Source organism: Maylandia zebra, linkage group LG12 (assembly GCF_041146795.1).
Source record: "Maylandia zebra isolate NMK-2024a linkage group LG12, Mzebra_GT3a, whole genome shotgun sequence".
In the NCBI taxonomy this organism is placed as follows: domain Eukaryota; kingdom Metazoa; phylum Chordata; class Actinopteri; order Cichliformes; family Cichlidae; genus Maylandia; species Maylandia zebra.
This window is the reverse complement of record NC_135178.1, coordinates 10317370-10337003: the sequence shown is the minus strand read 5'-3', so window position 1 is coordinate 10337003 and position 19634 is coordinate 10317370. Positions and strand designations below refer to the sequence as shown.

Sequence of the window (19634 nt, the reverse complement as noted above, 5' to 3'; positions counted from 1 at the left end):
AGGTAGATTTCTTTAAAAGACTATGGTATTGCATATTTGAAGTGAGTATGACTTATATGGCACATAAGCTATACTGACTTATATGACATAAAAGTCCTATGCCATCGACATAGGGCAGCACGGTGGTTAGTACTGTTGCCTCACAGCAAGAAGGTCCTGAATTCAATTCCACCATCAGGCCAGGGTCTTTCTGTGTGGAGTTTGCATGATCTCCCCGTGTTCGCGTGCGTTCTCTCCTCTGGCTTCCTCCCACAGTCCAAAGACATGCAGTTAGTGGGGATAGGTTAATTGGAAACTCAAATTTTCCCATAGGTGTGAATGCGTAAGTGAATATGAGTGGAAATGGTTGTCCATGTGTTAGCCTTACAACAGATTGACGTCTTAGGGCGAGAGGCAGGTGTACCTGAAACCTGAAGGTGTACCTGACTCTGAAAAAGGATAAGCAGATGGATGGAGGATTTGTATGACATGCACAAATGTTTTTCATCTCTCAAGACTGCCCATCAAAAAAAAGAATTGTCAGGCAACTAATCTGTAGACAGTAGCCGGTTATCAAAAATAAATAAATAAATAAAACAACTAACTGTTATTGAAGTACATAATTGTGCAGTCCAAATTCAGTTTCATCCAGACAACTTATGGTTGAGTTGAATATTTAGAGCAGAAAAATATAAATAAAGTATGGTGCCTGCGCTTTGAGCTTATATCTCCTTACCAATATAACATTTTTATTTGGGGAGTGATGAGTAATTATTTCCCAGACTTCAGGTGGATGTTAGAGTGGTAGAGGGGTTAAAGAAGGAGCTGGTGATATGGGGCAACAGCAGCACTGACTTGTCAGTCATAATTACAATTTTGGTTCCAGGTTCTATATTGTATGGCCATCTGTTCATAACCATTTAGTAACCAAGTTAGTCATCAGGTATTGTTACTTTAAACAAAGGGCATATGCATTTAATTTCTTCATTAAATTAAAATGATGTTAATATTTCTTGTTTAGAAGATGATGTCAGTGTTTCTGCCATGTTTGCTGGGCAGAGGCTCCAATTACTTAGACTTCACTTTTAACACAGTAGCTTCTGTTTGTTTCATACTTTTACAAAAAATATTATTACAGGACTAAGTAAAGCAGTGCCAAACTGGAGGATGAGTAGTGCACATTTGCAATAATTTAAAAGGAAATCCTTCTCTTTTTTGCCATTTCTCAGGTGAAGTGTCCTCAAAGCCCTACTGCAACGAGCGTGGAAACTGGAGTACTGACACCTGTAGTTGCGTATGTGAGCCTGGATGGAAGGGCCCCAACTGCACTGAACCTGAGTGCCCCAGTGACTGCCAGGACCAGGGCCGCTGTGTAGATGGCAAATGTGAATGCTTTGAGGGCTTTGGCGGAGATGACTGCAGCATTGAGCTCTGCCTGCTGGACTGTGGCGACTACGGTCACTGTGTTGATGGGTCCTGCCTCTGCGAAGACGGTTTTATCGGTGAGGACTGTTCTCAGACCAACTGTCTCAACAACTGCCTGGGCCGTGGACGCTGTGTGGACGATGAGTGCATCTGCGACCATCCATGGGCGGGTTTCGACTGTTCTGAACTCATCTGTCCAAACGACTGTTATGATAGAGGACGCTGCATTAATGGTACCTGCTACTGTGAAGAGAGCTACACTGGGGAGGACTGCGGTGAGCTCACTTGTCCGGGCAACTGTAACGACCACGGGATCTGTGTGAATGGCCAATGTGTGTGTCACACTGGCTACACTGGTGAGGACTGCTCTAAGCTCACCTGCCCCAAAGACTGCAGCGAGAAAGGTCACTGCTTCAACGGGAAATGCATCTGTGATCCCGGATTTGAAGGTGAAGATTGCTCAGTCCTCTCATGTCCTGACAACTGCAGCAACAGGGGACAGTGCATTAATGGAGAATGTGTATGCGACCTAGGATATCAAGGTGAAGACTGTAGTGAACTCTCCTGCCCCAACAATTGTCAAGACCGTGGCCACTGTGTGAATGGGCAGTGTGTTTGTGAGAAAGGTTATGCTGGTGAGGACTGTAGCATCAAGACCTGTCCTAAAGACTGCATGGGACATGGAGAGTGTGTGGACGGTGAGTGTGTGTGTTTCACCGGCTTTACAGGGAAAGACTGTGGTGAGTTGACCTGCCCCAATAACTGCCTGGACCGTGGTCACTGTGTGAATGGGCAGTGCATATGCGAGAAAGGTTATGCTGGTGAGGACTGCAGCATCAAGACCTGTCCTAAAGATTGCATGGGCCGTGGAGAGTGTGTGGACGGCAAGTGTGTGTGTTTCACCGGCTTTACAGGGAAAGACTGTGGTGAGTTGACCTGCCCCAATAACTGCCTGGACCGTGGTCACTGTGTGAATGGGCAGTGCATATGCGAGAAAGGTTATGCTGGTGAGGACTGCAGCATCAAGACCTGTCCTAAAGATTGCATGGGCCGTGGAGAGTGTGTGGACGGCAAGTGTGTGTGTTTCACCGGCTTTACAGGGAAAGACTGTGGTGAGTTGACCTGCCCCAATAACTGCCTGGACCGTGGTCACTGTGTGAACGGACAGTGCGTTTGTCATAAGGGTTTCACTGGTGAGGACTGCGGTGAGAAGACATGTCCCAAGAACTGCCTAGATAGAGGCTACTGTGTAGATGGCAGCTGTGTGTGCTATGAGGGATTCACTGGTCCAGACTGCTCCATATTAACCTGCCCAGAAGACTGCCACAACCAGGGGCGCTGTGAGAATGGAGTGTGTGTCTGTGATGAAGGATTCATTGGAGAGGACTGCTCAGAGGGTAAGACAGTTTATATATACTTTCTAATAAAATCATTACCTACACGAATAACTTTCTACGCAACTTTACCCATGTTTAGGGTTAGGAAATGTTTTAGCTACATTCTCATCTGTTAAAATTCACCAGATCATTGGCAACACAGTCTTTGGGTAGGTGTTGGATTTTGTTTTGATCAAACGATTAACAAGTAGTCCATCTGCACCTAATGGACAAAGGTCACTCTTTTGAGGATGTCAATGTTCACATTATGGAAAGAGAAGACAGATAGTTTGAAAGAGGAGTCAAAGAAGCCATCTATGTCCACTGTGAACGACCATCTTTGAACAGAGGGCGGGGCTTACGACACAAACTGTCTGCCATCTATAATCCAGTTTTGAGATCCCTTCTCAGACACCTTAATGCCCACTCACATCCTGGGCCAATTAACCTCAATAAATCACATGATAGGGTGGGGCTAGATTTTACAGTGGGTTAACCCAGAACCTTGGCTGATTGTGACCTACACCCATTTTCACACCTTGGTTCATGTGATTAGGTAGAGGATCAATAGGGGGTCCATGACCCACTTGGGGACACTCCCATAGGGCTTAAAATCTGGGACTCTCCACCAATTGCCCTTAAAACTGAAGAAGCTTCTTGGATGAAATGTCTCCAAGGAAACTTAAAGGAGTCCAGACACTTTTCTTTCCAAGCTCCTTAGACAATAGGTAGTTTACTTAAATAAAGACTCCTTATGTAATATTACAGAAACTTTAGCATTAAAATACACTTAAATAAGGTTTTTTAGTCTGTTGGTAGTGTGTGCCAAGAGTTCAATTTTATTTATATAGCGCCAAATCACTATAACAGTCGCCTCAAGGCACTTTATCTTGTAAGCTACTATAATACATACAGAGAAAAACCCAACAATCATATGACCCCCTATGAGTAGAGCTGGGCGATAGAACGATAACGATATGTATCGCGATATAACTTTTACTCGATAGAGAAATTAAACTATCGCGATAGACCTTGCCGCTCTTGTCCTCTTTAAAAAAAAAAAAAAAAAAGGTCAGCCAATCCAAATTAAGTAGCGCAGAGCCGAACCAATCACAGCCGCAGCGTCACGTCGCGTGACTTGTTACGTACAGCACAAGTGCCAAGCCACACATGTGTATTTGTTTGTGAAGCAGCCAGCCACCGTACCGCCCGGGTAATGGAGGAAATGAGTGTGCCGACTAGAAAAATCAACCGAGCGTGACCGAATGTTACCAAAGAGAAAACAGATGATGGTTCCAATGCCGGAGAGATTGTCGAACGGAAGAGCCATAGAAGTTCCGTAGTGTGAAGGTATTTCGGCTATTTCAAGTCTGACAAAAAACAGAGTAGCGTGCACTGTAAATTGTGCCGAAAGCAAGTCTGGAAATACAATAAACTGGTGCATGCGTCACACTGTGCGCCACGTTATTGTTTCGGTGAAATGAATTTCTACAATACTGTTACTGTTAATTCTACTCTCTGCAGTGTTTAAATGCTCACATATACACACAGTTACTGTCCCTCCACACATACGACTCGGTTCTGCTTCTATGCCCCAGCTTTGTTTACTTTTTCCCACCGAGGCTTCTAGACTTCTGATTGGCCAACATTTCTGCATGGTTAGGAATCTAGCTCCACCTGCTGCTTTGGCATGTTCATAGCAGCGTTTTCCTTCATTTCTGCCTTTATGTGTGGACGGGATTATTTTTTAAAACGAAAACGGAAAATCTCCGTTTTCAAAAATACCCGTGTACGTGTGGACGTAGCCTCAGTCTCTGACTGGAAGCGCTAATTCGTCATTCGGCTTTTGTCAGACCAAAGTAACTGTTAAAACTGTTTGAAAAGCTAAGCTATACAACAAGGAGAGATTGAGAATTTCCTTTTAGTTCTCAGTTTATTTGATACTGACAAAAGTTAGTCAATTTTGTCTGTTCTTCTGTAAAACAAACTAAGATTTATTTTTAGAATTAATATTTTGTTTCTAAGTGGAATTGACAATTTAGTAGTCTGTTTCGTTTGTTCTATTTTGAAACTTAAACGCTTTAGCGGCTGCCTTTTGTGTAGTTTGCAATATTTGCCTTTATTTATCTGAAAAAGTCTCATGTTCCTTAAGTACATCTACCCTGTTGAACTTCATCCATCCATTCGCGTCCGCTTAATGGATGAACTTATTATGGGAAATAAATATTTAAATAAAAACAAGCTGCTGATTATTTCACATTTTACTTGTGAACAACGGCACATTTAAATCTTACAAATATAGTTATTTGGCTTATATCGTGATAGATATCGTTATCGCCTGAAATGAAAAAAACATATCGTGATATGAAAAAATCTTATATCGCCCAGCTCTACCTATGAGCAAACACTTTGGCGACAGTGGGAAGGAAAAACTCCCTTTTAACAGGAAGAAACCTCCAGCAGAACCAGGCCAAGGGAGAGGTGGGGCCATCTGCCGTGACCGGTTGAGGAGAGAGAAGGAAGACTGGCTAAAACAGCAGCTTTAAGTTATGGTGGCTTAAATTGTTTTAATTAATGAGAGGAACCTTTACAACAAAAAAAGTTTAAGAGTTGTAAATTTGTTTCATTTCTTGTGTGGGCAAGACCTAAAATGTGCATTTTCTACATTTATAATTTTTTATTAGATTGGATTATGTAGTGCTGACTAGGCAAGAAGCTGACACTAGGTAAATATTTATCTTATCTGAATTTATTTTTAGCCAAATATGCCAAATAAGTGAAATGTTAAACTTTTAGCCATTTGACTTGTGACAGTATAAATTCACATGTATCTAAACAATTCTAGACATTTGATTGAATTGGTTTATTTGTAAAAGCAATCACCAGTACCAAAGTAATTTACTGTGACTGGGAGTAACATGCCAGATTCTTTGTTATAGATCCTGGTTCTGCCGGAGGTTTCTTCCTGTTAAAAGGGAGTTTTTCCTTCCCACTGTCGCCAAAGTGCTTGTTCATAGGGGGTCATATGATTGTTGGGTTTTTCTTCGTATGTATTATTGTGCGATCTACTGTGCCATTCGTCTATCCTGGCCTGAAAGGAGACGCTACCGGTAGACTGCAGCGAGAACTGCCAGCATCTGAGCCAGCCAGACTCTGTCTGTCTCTCTCATCATGGTCACCTAAATGCAGCGCACAGTAATGGCAGGTTTTGTAATAAGGTAGATCATGCTAACATAATATGCACTGTTAGTTGATTATTTACCTGCCGCATTAACGGGAGAGGACGTGCAAACGTTACCGCTGCTGCTGGGTTGAGATTCACGAGTCCGGAGCGGAATTAAAAACACGACATTCATTTAAGGTCATCGCGTGTTTTGTGAGCAAATGCATTTGCATATTCGTAGTATTCCCCCCCTTAAATGAATTATCTACTTTGCAAATATTGCAAGTTGTCATCCGTTCTCGTAAAGTATAACCAAACTTTTGAGTGTTTAAGCCTGCCAGGTTTACCTGCCAGGTAAATGACGCTCCGCAACATGGTGTCGTCATTCGGGGCGACTGGAATCGATAAGGGAATTGTTTGCAAAAATGGCAAACAATTCCAAGGAATTGAAACAGTGGGAACCGGTTCTCAACAAGAACCGGGTTTCGATACCCATCCCTACTTAGGACAAAGCCTTGTTATGTTTTAATCACTGTTTTACATTGGCAAGTATGTCATTTTCGATTTGTGGATGATGATTTCTCATTACAACCAACTTACCTAACTTTTCCCAAGCTAATATAAAGTCACATGGAAAAATGTTTAAATGCGGTTTTGGAAGCTGCTGGTTAAAAATCAGCTCTTTAGTGGTGAAGCTTGAATTTGCACAGAGACAGTATTTAAAGTTCTAAAGAGCTCTGGTTACACCACAACTTACATTATCGCAAAATAGGCAGCAAGCTTGTATATTTGAATTCAATAATGCTATAAATTAAAATAATGAAATACCATAATAACCCTAACCATTGGATGGAAAAAAGTTTTTCTGACAAGGACCAAAAGCTATTTCTTTTTTCTCCAAAGCAGTCCTTTTTGCCTGTCTCCAAAACATAGAGGGCTAGTATTTGAATTTTTTCAGATTTGGGAAACAAAAAAGGAAAAATGTACAAGAACTGTAAGAGTGAAATACACAATACCCTGTGTGAAAAGTAAAAAAGAAAGAGGAGAAAGAGAGGTATGAGGAAAACGTATCAACTGTATGCTGGTGTTACCTTTTACTTATGTTCATCTGTTTAGGCCAGGCAGTAAATACTTTAATAAAAACTTCCTAAGTTTCATGTTTAGAATAAAACTTTTTAAAAAGTAACAAAAAACAAGCTTTTATTAAGGTGAGGCTGAAAGTCCAAAATCAGGGGAAAACAAAATGCATAAAGCCAAAATGGAACAAATCAGGGATAACACAGGCAGATAAACAGTACAACACAACAAAGGACTAAGGCATACAAATGACTTAAATACACACAGAGTTAAGGAAAGAAATGGAAAACACCAGAGTATACAGCAGAAAGTAATTAGGGACATCAAGACAAGGGAATCAAAACTAAATACAACAAACACGAGTGAAGAGAATATCAAAATAAAACAGGAAGTAACTAAACTATGGAACATCTAACACCATGACAAAGACTTAACAACAAGACACAGGGAAGACAGGAGAGGCGGGATGACTGAAACTTAGTAAATAACTTAGAAATAATAACAATTCTTGTGGATTACAAAATAGGCATAACTAAAACTGAAAAACCTCAGAATGGAATCATGGAAATAAAAACAAGAATACAAACTCTGCAAAATCCAAAGGTGAAGCATTCCAAGAATGTAAAGCTCACTCTCTGGGCATTATTTACTTATAATGGAACAGTATTGTATTTTGTATATTCATTTTGTTTTCTTTGTTCTTTTTAAAACTACGTTAATAACTTGTAGTGCAGTAGAACATAATTAAGGGTAGCAGATAATGGATATTTACTTTGATTACATACATACATACATAGCTAATACCTAGGCATGAATAACTTGAGCTTATTATATAATATTATACTACAGAATATTTTTAACTGACTAGCCAACTAATTCTCTGATCCCCAGCATCCCCGCTAGGTTTGGGTTTTGTTTCAAATGCTACATAGGTACATTTAAAAAAAACTAGAACATGGTGTATCAAATGAAGTGTCACATTATGGTGGTAATATATACATTACCCAAACCAAACTAAGCTCTAGGTGAAACGGTAGATGGACTGGTTCTTATATAGCGCCTTTTAGCTTACTGGAGTAGTCAAAGCACTCTATACAACATCCTTATTTGCCAATTCATACAACCTTTTTCTACACCTTGCTATCTAACACTTACCCACATTTATCCTCTGATGAACATACTGGAGAGAAACTTGGGATTGAGTATCTTGCCCAGGGATACATAGGCATGCAGACTGGAGCAGCCAGGGATCCTACCACCTTCCAATTAGTAGATGACCTTTTCTACCTCTGAGCTACAGCCACTCCGCTGTGAGCCACCAGTATCCACGTGGATATAAAGAGGTTAAAGTTATTCGTTCCACAGAGCACTTTACACTGTGTTTGTCACACCCACAAATAGCATGGCAGACAGTGAGGAGTAACATAACAAAAAGACTTTGGAGGTCAGCATGTTTTCAGCGTTGATGCAGATCAGTGATTTTCAATGTTTCTCTGCAGTGTCGCCACCTAAGGACCTGACAGTGGTGGAGGTCACCCCAGAGACAGTAGACGTATCCTGGGAAAATGAGATGCGTGTGACAGAATACCTAATCACCTATGTGCCCACGGCCTCTGGAGGCTTAGAGTTGGACATGAGGGTACCTGGGGACCACAAGAAGGCCACTATTAGGGAGCTTGAGCCTGGAGTGGAATACCTGATCAGTGTCTATGCTGTGCTCAGCAATAAGAGGAGTGTTCCCGTCACTGCTAGGGTGGCAACATGTAAGTGTAAGATTCTAAATGCATATTTTAGTATAAATGTAGATGAAAAATTGTAAGAGTGTTATCATATTTCCCCTCACAGATCTTCCTGAGCCTGAGGGTCTCAAGTTCAAGTCAGTGCGGGATACTTCTGTGGAGGTGCAGTGGGATCCATTGGACATTGCTTTCGATGGCTGGAACCTCATCTTCAGAAACACGGTTAGTTCTGCTACCTGACCTCATGTGTTCCACGTAGTAGTTAAGCAATTATTTATACTTTCCACCAGGGGAAACCAATCATTAAGTGCATTAATGTGCATATTTGAGGATGGAGTTTAGAATCTTCCTCAAAAATGCTATAGCCACGCCAGAAGACAAAAACACAGCAGTTAAAACTGTGAGCAAGTCCTGACAGCTCCAGTGACCATAAAGCACAGAGTGAATGTCTCTGTTTAACACTTTATTTTCCTTTTAGAGGAAAATAAAACCTTTCCAAACAGGGCTACTTGGACTTGTTCAATACTATTAAACCAAATTCCCTGTCAACTCTTAAATTCAGTTGCCACCCAGAATGCTTTTATGTATGATCGGACTGGTTTATTTTCCCCTCTTTCGCTTTACGCATGATGCCAGGACAAGTCTTTGTAGTGGGTGCTGATTGGTGGGGGTTTTTGTTGTTTTTTTTTTTTTTTGTTGGTGCTGGCAGAAAGAGGAAGACGGTGAGATTCTGAACTCCCTGGGCCGACCGGAGACCACCTTTGAGCAATCGGGCCTGGGTCCAGGCCAGGAGTACGAGGTCAAACTGGAGGTGGTGAAGAACAACAAACGTGGACCGCCAGCCTCCAAGAATGTCGTCACAAGTGAGTCTCCACATTTATACTGGCTGATTTGTTTTTTTATTTTATAACAGCATCCTCTATGTATTTAAAAAAAGAAAAGCATTAACCATTAACCATACTGAACAGACCCTAACCTCTATATTTATGGTCTTGCTTTTTAAACATGTGCACATATAGCATACATTACTTTTGTCATTCATATCATATCAGGATTTTCTGAAGCCAATTGGCATAAAAAAGATTTATCTCAGCTGAAAGATGTTTATGTATTTTAATTTCTAAATACTTTTTGTATTTTAAGCCTGGGCAATTTTTTTAACATTTAGTCCTAAAAAAACACAGACAGTGTCATATACAGAAATAGGAATCACAATTGTCATTTATAGTTGTCATAGTTAAATGCAAGTTGTTACTTTTCAATATACGTTCATTTGTTCCTGGGTTATCTGTCGTGTAGTCAGAATATACTGGAAATACCCTGACATGTCAGCATCAAGTGGTTTGCTCATTCGATAGCATTACACTGCTGTGGTTTAGTACGGGCAGTAAAATGTGATATGGATTTTCAGATGTCTGCTTTATTGACTTTATCTAGCTAAAAGCCCAAAAGGCTTCTACCACTCTGAAGGGTTCAGGCCTGAGGATCATGTAAAATGAGGAAACAGGGTTTTAACTGTAACTTCATCAGCAGCAACCAACAGTGAGTTTTAAGGTGTCCTGACTGGGGAATATGGGGAACATTTTTATGTGCATAAGAAGGGAAAAAACACCTAAAACTGGCACTTCTCGTTATTTAACTTCAGCTGCTGCAAATGAATTTTACTTCAGACCTGGATGTATCTGGTTTCACTGGGTAAATAGAGAATGCAGATTTCACTGTTATCACTGTTATCTAACAGTACCGAGTTTAAAAAAAACAAAAAAACAAAAAACAAAAGGCAACAGAAACATCAAATGTTAAATATTGTGTATCAATACTTTCTGTATAACAGTGTACAAATGTATGAAAATCAGGTCAGATCTTCCAACTTCCAAAAACAGTATTGTTCTTTGAGGTACGTACGTGGAGCCTCCTATGGGTTAGCCTATGTGCTTCATTTTGTGCTACCATTAAGATATAAGCCCAGATAGGCATTTTATACCCTTAGAAGAGAGTAAAATACTGTAGCTGTTTCTCTGTGTTTACATTTTCTGTATAAACACCTTGTTGAAGGGGGGGCAGGTATAGCCCCTCACCCTATCAGAGCTGAGATGGGCTCCTGGGACCTTGAACAGGATAACTGGTGAAGTAAATAAATGAATGAATGAATACATTTCTGCATATGACATTTTTTTCAACTGATATATTTAAAAAGCTTTTTGACACACACACACACACACACACACATACAATATAAAATGTAATGCATGTTTTATATGTCTTACATTTTCTTAAGCATACATGTGTTAAACACCACATGGATTATGAGGTCTGGTGTTCTTCTTGTCATTCAGGCTCTCTTAATGTCTCCCATTATGCCAGCTTGCAGGCCATACTCTGGGATTTGCATGCTGAAGGGCTAATTGTATGAAGTGTATCGCTCAGCTCTCCCCTCTCTGTTTCCCCTTCCTACCTAACCCACCATGTGTAGGAGGCACCAGTCAGTCAAGCAGTCAGACTCAGAGGGCAGCTGCCTCCCAGAAGAATAGTACCATGACACTCAAACGACACTTTCACAGTCTCCTTAGAAGACAAATCAGTATTAAGCTCAAATGCAGATTTTTCATTTTATCAGCCCCACACAGCGGCTTGACTTTCCTAAACTTGCTTACGTGTGACAAATCAATTTGAGCAGCAGTGAAAAGGCACTCTTCATGGAGCTGGGAATTGATAGTTTGAATAAACTATTAATGCAAACAGGCTGACACATTTTCAGCACCTGCATTACTGAAATGATGATATCCCTCTTTTCAAGGTCTGTGGTCAGCAACTTATGAATAGGCAAGATATGACCGGCATGAAAAATTTCTTTTTCTGCTCATACACAAATTCTTGCTGAACACAAATGCTGTTTTTACATTTTAACTCAGGAAAATGTCAGGTGATTCAAGTTAGGACATCGTCCAAGTTGTTATACCTCATATGTGGCACACAGCAACTGAGTTTTGCTAATGACATCGTTACCTCTTCTTCAGTGATCGATGGCCCAAGCCAGGTGAATGTTCGTGATGTGACTGACACCACTGCGCTGGTGACCTGGTTCCAGCCCGTGGCTGAGGTGGATGGGGTCACCATCTCCTACGGACCTAGCTTGAACTCCGCCGATCGCACTTTGGTGGAGCTGACCTCTGCTGACACCCAGTACCATCTGGGAAACCTCACCCCTGACACAGAGTACGAGGTGTCTCTGACAGCGCGGCGGGGAGAAGGGACCAGCATTCCCATCTACGAGTCCTTCCTTACAGGTAACACCTGTCATTATTTGGTTTGATGCCCCTCCCCCTCCAGGTAGACTTCAGTATTGAATACTCTGTGTGCGCCTATAACACAAAAATAATTCTTGTTCGTGAATTAGTACAGCAGTTCTTCATTTTGTCAGAAAGAATGTTTACCAAAAATAACATGGAGGGAGCTTCGTATTGTTGTAGGCATACAGTTTTAAAGAATTACAACTGCCCATTGCATTAACAATTATTATTAACAGCTTTACCAGAAAAAAACTTCCTTTGTGTTTTCCACTCTCTGACATCACCTCCTGAAAGATTTGACAATTTTTCCAAGTGAAATCCCTTGTTTTTTATGATGCATTAATTTTTTTTAAATTTGCATGTGCTGCCCAGAACATTTCCTTACATCATAACCAAAGAGATCAGCAGGCTGCTGAAGCCACTCTTCCAGTTTTGGTGGTTACAGATCCTGATGCTCCTATTACCACTGGGATCACTTTGGACTTTACCTTCTACATCTGCTCCAGTTGCTTCCTCAGGCCCTGGTACTTCTTTATTTTTCCATCCTCCTTCTTCCTGATGTTGCTCCCTGCTTGGATTCCCACATTCATCACAACTGCAGTCTCCTGCCCCTTGTCAACTCACCACTATGTCTTTCTGGAATTTAAAGTCCCATGGGACCTTATCCCAGTTGCCTGAGAACAACAGGACTTGGGAAATTTTAACCGATATGTAACACAGATGTTTCTGAACACTATCCCAGCCACTTGGTTGTGCCTCTCAGTATATGTATACACTGTCCCAGCTTGTATCTTATGTCTTGCTACTATGTGCTGGAAAGTCTCTGGGGCACTTTTGTACAGCCTGCAACTTGGACTGTGTTGGCTGTGGTAGACTCCTGCCTGCATCTGGTGCCTAGAGCTTGTGCTTGCGTCATCTATGCTCAGGAGGTGGCGGATGGCCGTTCTACTCCTGAATCCATATCTGTATCTGCTCTATGTGATATGATAGCTTAGCAGGCTTAGGCCTTTGCAAAACAGCAATGGTGACAGTGTATCACCATTGGATATTCCAAACTTAATAATGCCTCTGACTTAGTCTCCAATGTTGTCTTTCACAATTCCATTGAGTTCCCGATGAAAGTTACCACTGCACTATTAGAATTGTACAGTATACAACACTCTAATATCAATGTGATTCTTTCTTGTAGCCGATCCATCCATGGATGAATCATTTCATTGCAGAATTGAGGGAACAGTAAAACAGTAAAGGCTGATTTCAAAATGATCAGTATCTATCGTATGTTGGTCCCTGTCCAGACTTTCAAAGTTTAAAGATGACCCTACCTGCTAGATATGCAAGTTTTTTTTCTTTTTTTTGGAATGCATAAATGTTAAAAAGGAACATAAAATTGTTATTCTGACACATTAGGGTTATCGCTGATGATGATTTAGACCTCAGTTAATGCATGAAATCTGCTATTATCCATTATATATTACTGCTATTTTATACTATGATGATAAAATAATTATATGTGTGGCTTCTACCAGTACTGACATTAACCTAAAATTGTACAAAAAAGATTAACGATATATGCAAGAGAACCAGGACCAAGAATGTGGAATGCACTGCTACTCCTAATAAGTCTTACAGTACATGTGGTGCACAACATATCATTTGTCTTAATGCATGGAATAGAGAATTCTGCTCAACTAGCCTAATGGATCTATATAATGTGCCTACTATTGTAAAAAAAAAAATACCATACAATAAAGCTATAATTCAACAAAAATGTCTTCAAGGCACTTTACCTTTAAATATTAGTGAGAAAGCCCCAACAATCACTTGAGGTTTTGGTGTAAAGGGAACTTCTTGTTTTTCCTTTATTCATAAATGAGAAATCCATTTACGTTTAGGTCAGGGTAAGGTTACATTTATCTAAAGTATATTTCTGCATTGTAGACCTGGACGCCCCCAGAGACCTGCAGACAGTAGAGCTGACAGACGAGAGCATCACTCTTGAGTGGAAGAACAGCCGTGCTCAGGTCGACAACTACCGCATCAAGTATGGACCTCTGTCTGGTGGAGAGCACGAAGAGCTGCTGTTTCCCCCAGGACCTAAGGACTCCACTCAGGCCAAGATCACTGGTTCTGTATCACAAACAAACATCTATCCAAATAACATACTGCTGTTCAAAAATAAATCTATATTAGCTGTATTATATTAGATGTCTATGTAGCTTATAAAGGCTTAACAAAGAACAGTTAATTGGAAAATGGTAGCATGACAGATTTTTGTGGAATTTCTGTAAATTTTTATCTGCTTATAATTAATGTGCAAAATGTTAGGAAATTATTAATAAACCATTTTATTGGTATGGATAAAGAATAATTATAGTGATTAGCTATATATAAGCCTACCTACCTTGTTCTTCCTGTTTCGTTATGCCCATAAACTGTTTATGCATGACCACTGGTTTGTCAACTTGGATTTTCAAGCCTTTAGCGTTGTTGCCCGTACCATGTTGGCATTGTGAACCAAAGGTAGCAATATATGGGTGGGAAGGTTGAGTGGTAAGTTAGCAGCTAGTGCTAGCAAGCTTGGTTAGCAAACTGCATCGGTAAGGGTAGTGCATTAAGGACAGGATGTGATTCAGGTGCAGCTCAATGACTCTACTTACATGAGGTGGAAGCCAGCAGAAAGCTGGTGTTCACCATATTATTCAACTAATTTATATGCACTTGTTTCATTTCAGCTTAGTGTGGGATTCTCTGCTGTGTTTTACATGTAACACCTCTTTATGCACACAGAGTGGAAAAGACATGTGAACATTACGCAACTGCAGTACAAGCCTCCCAACAAGTGTATATCTAAGCCCAACATATCAGGTCTGTTTTTTAACATTCACAACTAAAGAGAGGCCAGCAGGGAAATGTGCTGTCATATGCTCAGTTAAAGCATGATTCAAAGACAAGCTTCCTACACATCAGTTAAAAAAAACACAAGGGAATTTGGAAAGGTCCTGACAGCTGAGTAGATGACATTTGCAGAAAAGTAAAAGGTTTATAATATAACACAGTGATAGTGATTTATTAGTCATTATTGCAGATTTGATATAGTAGTTAATTACAGCTGAAAGGATAGATTATACAGCTGTCCTGAAAATGACTTATAAAGGATCATTTTGTTATCCATTAACAAAGTTTTGATACCCTTTGTTTGACTTAAAATTGGTTATTTTTCTCAGAAACTATCAACCTCAGTTGATAGTAAAGCTCTCAGTACCTTAGTGCTATCATATACTCAGTGGGCACTTTTTTCCATACACCTCAGCAGGAACATGCAGTTGCACATGTACATATGCCCACAACTAGCTGCTGTAGTTGAAACAGAGCATCTGAATGGGGAAGAAAGATGACTGAAGAGACTTTAAATGTGACATGATTGCTGGTGCTAGATGGGGTGATCTGAGTATTTCAGAAACAGCTGATCTGCTGGGATTTTCCCACAAAATGATCTTTAGGTGTGTGGGCCACTGAGTCATAGCCCCTCTGGGTGGAAATGCCTTGATGATGCCAGGGGTCAGAGAAAAATGACCCGCACAGCTTTGAGCTGACAAAAGTTACCCAAATAAACCACTCATCCTCTAAGTATGAAAATATCCAAATCCATACCACATTGTATCACTGGGTCAAGTTAGTGGTGATGTGTGGTTTCTTAGCACAATTTGGATCTCTTAGTACCAATTAAGCCATAAAATACTTGCGTGTTGTTGCTGACCAATAGTGGCTATGCCTTACGTCACAGAGCAGGTTTTCTATCGGTTAGAAGATTATTGGATTGATACCTAACTACTCCAGTCAACATGCTGAATATCCATTTATTCTTCTGTTTGCATCCATCGGACTATGAGAGTGTGTGCAAAGATAAAAGATAAAGACAAAAGTACTGTGAAAGTGTGTGTGACAGAGGGACTAAGTCTTACAGTAGAAAGTATTGTATGACTTTAGCTATTTATTCATTTATGACCATAGAGTTCCCATTTTCTCACGGTTGCTGCCAGCAAGATAACACAAATCCTCTCAAACTTGTTTCTTGAACATGACAATAAGTTCACTTCACTCAAACGGGCTCCATTGTCACCAAATGTCATTTCAATAGAGCTGGGATGTGGCGGAAAGGGAACTCCTTATCATAGATGTGCAGCCAACAACTAGGTGATGATGTCATGAAAGTATTTTTCCAAAATCTCTGAAGAATCTTTCCAGCGCTTTGTTAAATCGGTGCCATGAAGAATTGAGGTACTTCTGAAGGCCAGCTGTGTATAGCAAGGTGTACCTGTGAGTGTTTAATACTCACCAGGTCACAAGTGACCCATTTAGGGTTAGCAGTAGGGTTTGGGTTAAGTTCATGTCCACCCCTTTTTCTAAAAATTTCACCTATTTGAAAGAGCCAAAAAAAAAAGACAGTTAAATACAAAATCTGTAACTCTGTATCAAAATCACTGTAAGTTTCATTCTAGTTTCTTAAAAGTACATGTATAACTTGGAGTACAAAACCTAATCCTTATTCCTAAACCATGCTGAAAGAGGGAAAACGAGCCATTAACAAAGCCATGACTTACAGTGATTGTTCCTTAGTTATGGAGAAGGCATCATGGACTTTTCCACAACACATTAACCCAGATGATATCTTTAATATCTTATATAACTGCTATATCAAGAGAATAAGTAAATCTTTGTTAACCTGTACTAAAGGTTTTGTCTAATCAGGGATTTTGTAGTTACTTCTTGCCAGTTGTTTCACTCAGCTGTTTTCAGGGTTTGTTTTGCTGCTTTGTGATCATCTTGGCTCATTAGTATTATGCATCCAAATGGCACAGCTGAAAGGCCCCTGTGGAAAACTAAATGATACAGTGTGAAGTGTTTATTTTCCAAATTCATGGGACAAGCGTTTGTGGGACTCTGTGTTAAATGGCTAGAGTTATTTTCAGCCTGCTCATTTTCCAAGACAGGTTCTCTTTGTTTTGTTTTGTGAAATGTTTGCTTGTCTACAAAAGACCCACTTTATTAGAAAATCACCCAGGAGGGGCTTGGCATTGAGACATTAATTGGAAAACATTGCCGCTTGTTTCGCTGGGAGACTTTGCTCAGACAAGAATAGCAGGCACGTTTTTCATCTCTCTGCATTGCTGACATTAAAAAGCTATGCTTTGAGGCGGATGAGTTTTGTTTTTATTGTTTGTTTGTTTGTTTGTTTCTACACTGTGCATTCAGCATGGTAGGATTAGAAACCATGAGAAAAAAGACCCTCAAAACAAGCTCGTAGTGTCTTTGTCTGGCCACATTCTTTGTCCTTGGGAGGCCCGGCTCATGAAAATAAAGCACTGTGTCCTTTCAGCTGACGCCCCCCTCTGCTCCACACACACCTCAGCACTTCTTTCACACACTTATTATCTGTAATTGCCTTCACGCTCGTGATTTTATTGATAATGAGTTTCCTGGGCATTAGGTGTAATTTCATGCTGTAAGGCTCTGTGTGCGATGACCTCTGTGGGAGTTAATAAAGGCGATCAGGCCCAGAGAGGGCTTAATTGTAGAGACTAAAGGGCCTCTGGAGCCTGCTATATCATAGCAAGTAGTGTTTCTGCTCCGCAACAAGGGCCCTATAGATCCATCAATGCAAATATAACACTGATGTTCTGCAGCGAGTGCAGGCTTACCATGAAATGCAATTAGGCTGCAATCTATTGTGCAATAAAGCCACAAGAGAGTGTTTTTTTGTGCATTTGCCATAGGCATTGGAGCCATTAGCTGAAACAGCTGGCCACTTGACTACAGAGGCTCCCCGTCGTTCATTTGTTGACACCTCAGTGGATGTGAACACGCAAAACATGACATAGCTTTTTATTTCCGTATCAGTGTTTTTAATGTTACCCTGTTCTGTAGGCCTGAGACCCGGCACGGAGTATGGGATGGGTGTGACGGCAGTGAAAGATGAGAGGGAGAGTCTGCCCACGACGGCCAATGCTGTGACCGGTGAGATGCTGACACTGACACACTGTTTTTAATAATCATGTTCTATATGTAACGGGTTTTTTTTTTCAGAGACAAGATATCCTTTTGTGATTCCTGCTACACTGATAGAATTTATATGCTAATTCTACAAATTGATATTTAAAAAGAAACATTCATTTTTTGGACAAGGCTCAAGTTTTGGTTCGAAGTTTACAGTAGTGAGAGAAGTCAGGGTGGCACCCACCACTCCTCAATATTCATATGAATGTTTTTGGCTTTATTCCCTCACGGCTGAATCGTCTGCTTTATTGTAAAATCTGCCATATCGTTATGAGACAGTCACCTTTTCTTATGCATGCTAATGTAGACAGGAGGTGCGTCCATTTTTAAAGTCTTTAGAATTGCTGAATTTTCAACAGATTTTTCAAATTGATTGACATTCATTTGCTATTTATTTGATCCTATAGACAGAATATTAGAACAGGTTTTAAAGCCAGATGGCCCACTGGGCCTAAGTTGGTCTATAGCTGTTACATTTACTAATATATCTTATTAGCACTAATCGAGAAGTTAAATCATTTGTCTTCCTAGAATTTTGTGGCCTCATGCTGGAATATCTATAAATTTCTTTTTTTCTGAATGCGACAGTTAGCAGTTAATGTTATAATGGATAGATAGTCTTACAACTTTTCTGATGGGTATCCTATAGTATAACAATAGTTTGGAGACTAAATAATCAGTGTTTCTTGACTATAATTGTGCACCAAGCTTTATTCCTTCAGAATCTATTACCTCTCGATAATTCTGCCCTCTTGTTTCACTGCTCTGATCAGTTCTTTCAAATCAGATCTAACCACGATAACATATTGCTTTGGCATGCCATCAAATGATGTTTTATTAACTAGTATAGTAGTGGACGTCAGTAAGCATCAGTAAGGCAGCAAAACAAATCTAAACAGGAAAATGCAACTGTTGAAAAAAGGCCTTCAGTGTAATACCTCCCCTCTTTCACACACCATCAGCCCTCGATGCTCCCAAAGACCTGACTGTAACAGAGATGACCGAGACTACTATGATGCTGGAGTGGAGGCGTCCCTTTGCCAAACTGGACTCCTACAGGCTGGTTTACATTTCCGCTGATGGTCACAGGGCTGAAGAAGTGATCCCGGGCAGCTCTGAAACTCACACCCTGAGGGGCCTGACACCCGGTATGCTGTATACCATCAACATCAGTGCAGAGAGGGGCCGCAGAAGCAGCGTACCTGCCACCATCTCAGCACCCACAGGTCAGCACGGCTGAACACATGTGAAAAGAGAAGTTTCTAGTGAAGCAGGAGTGGTTTGTTTGACATTATAGGTTTTCTGAATTGTCTGGCAGAAAAAAACGTAGAAAGAAAAGAGAAAAGAAAAAAGAAAAAAGAAAAAAGAAAAAAGCGTCGAGAGAGGAAGCCGAGCAATCTTGATAGCTTTTCTGCTGGCATTTTTGCCAATGAGATAACATTTAACATTTTCAGATACCCAGATAAGAAATGATATGTAACCTATATTAGCATTGCCACCATCCACTCCACATTTATTATACTCTGTC

General features: G+C 40.4%; 1 protein-coding gene across 8 annotated transcripts in view; it reads left to right on the top strand.

Annotated features, from left to right (window-relative positions):
• Window positions 1-19634, top strand: part of tncb (tenascin Cb) — a 114236-nt gene that overhangs the window by 70290 nt on the left and 24312 nt on the right. For all 8 annotated transcript variants that reach the window (XM_076890681.1, XM_014409216.3, XM_014409218.3 and 5 more), the window contains 8 exons: window positions 1209-2801; window positions 8520-8783; window positions 8866-8981; window positions 9469-9622; window positions 11777-12046; window positions 13991-14176; window positions 17978-18067; window positions 19069-19332. In XM_076890681.1, coding sequence (XP_076746796.1) covers window positions 1209-2801; window positions 8520-8783; window positions 8866-8981; window positions 9469-9622; window positions 11777-12046; window positions 13991-14176; window positions 17978-18067; window positions 19069-19332 — 2937 coding nt within the window. The remainder of the gene's footprint in view (window positions 1-1208; window positions 2802-8519; window positions 8784-8865; window positions 8982-9468; window positions 9623-11776; window positions 12047-13990; window positions 14177-17977; window positions 18068-19068; window positions 19333-19634) is intronic.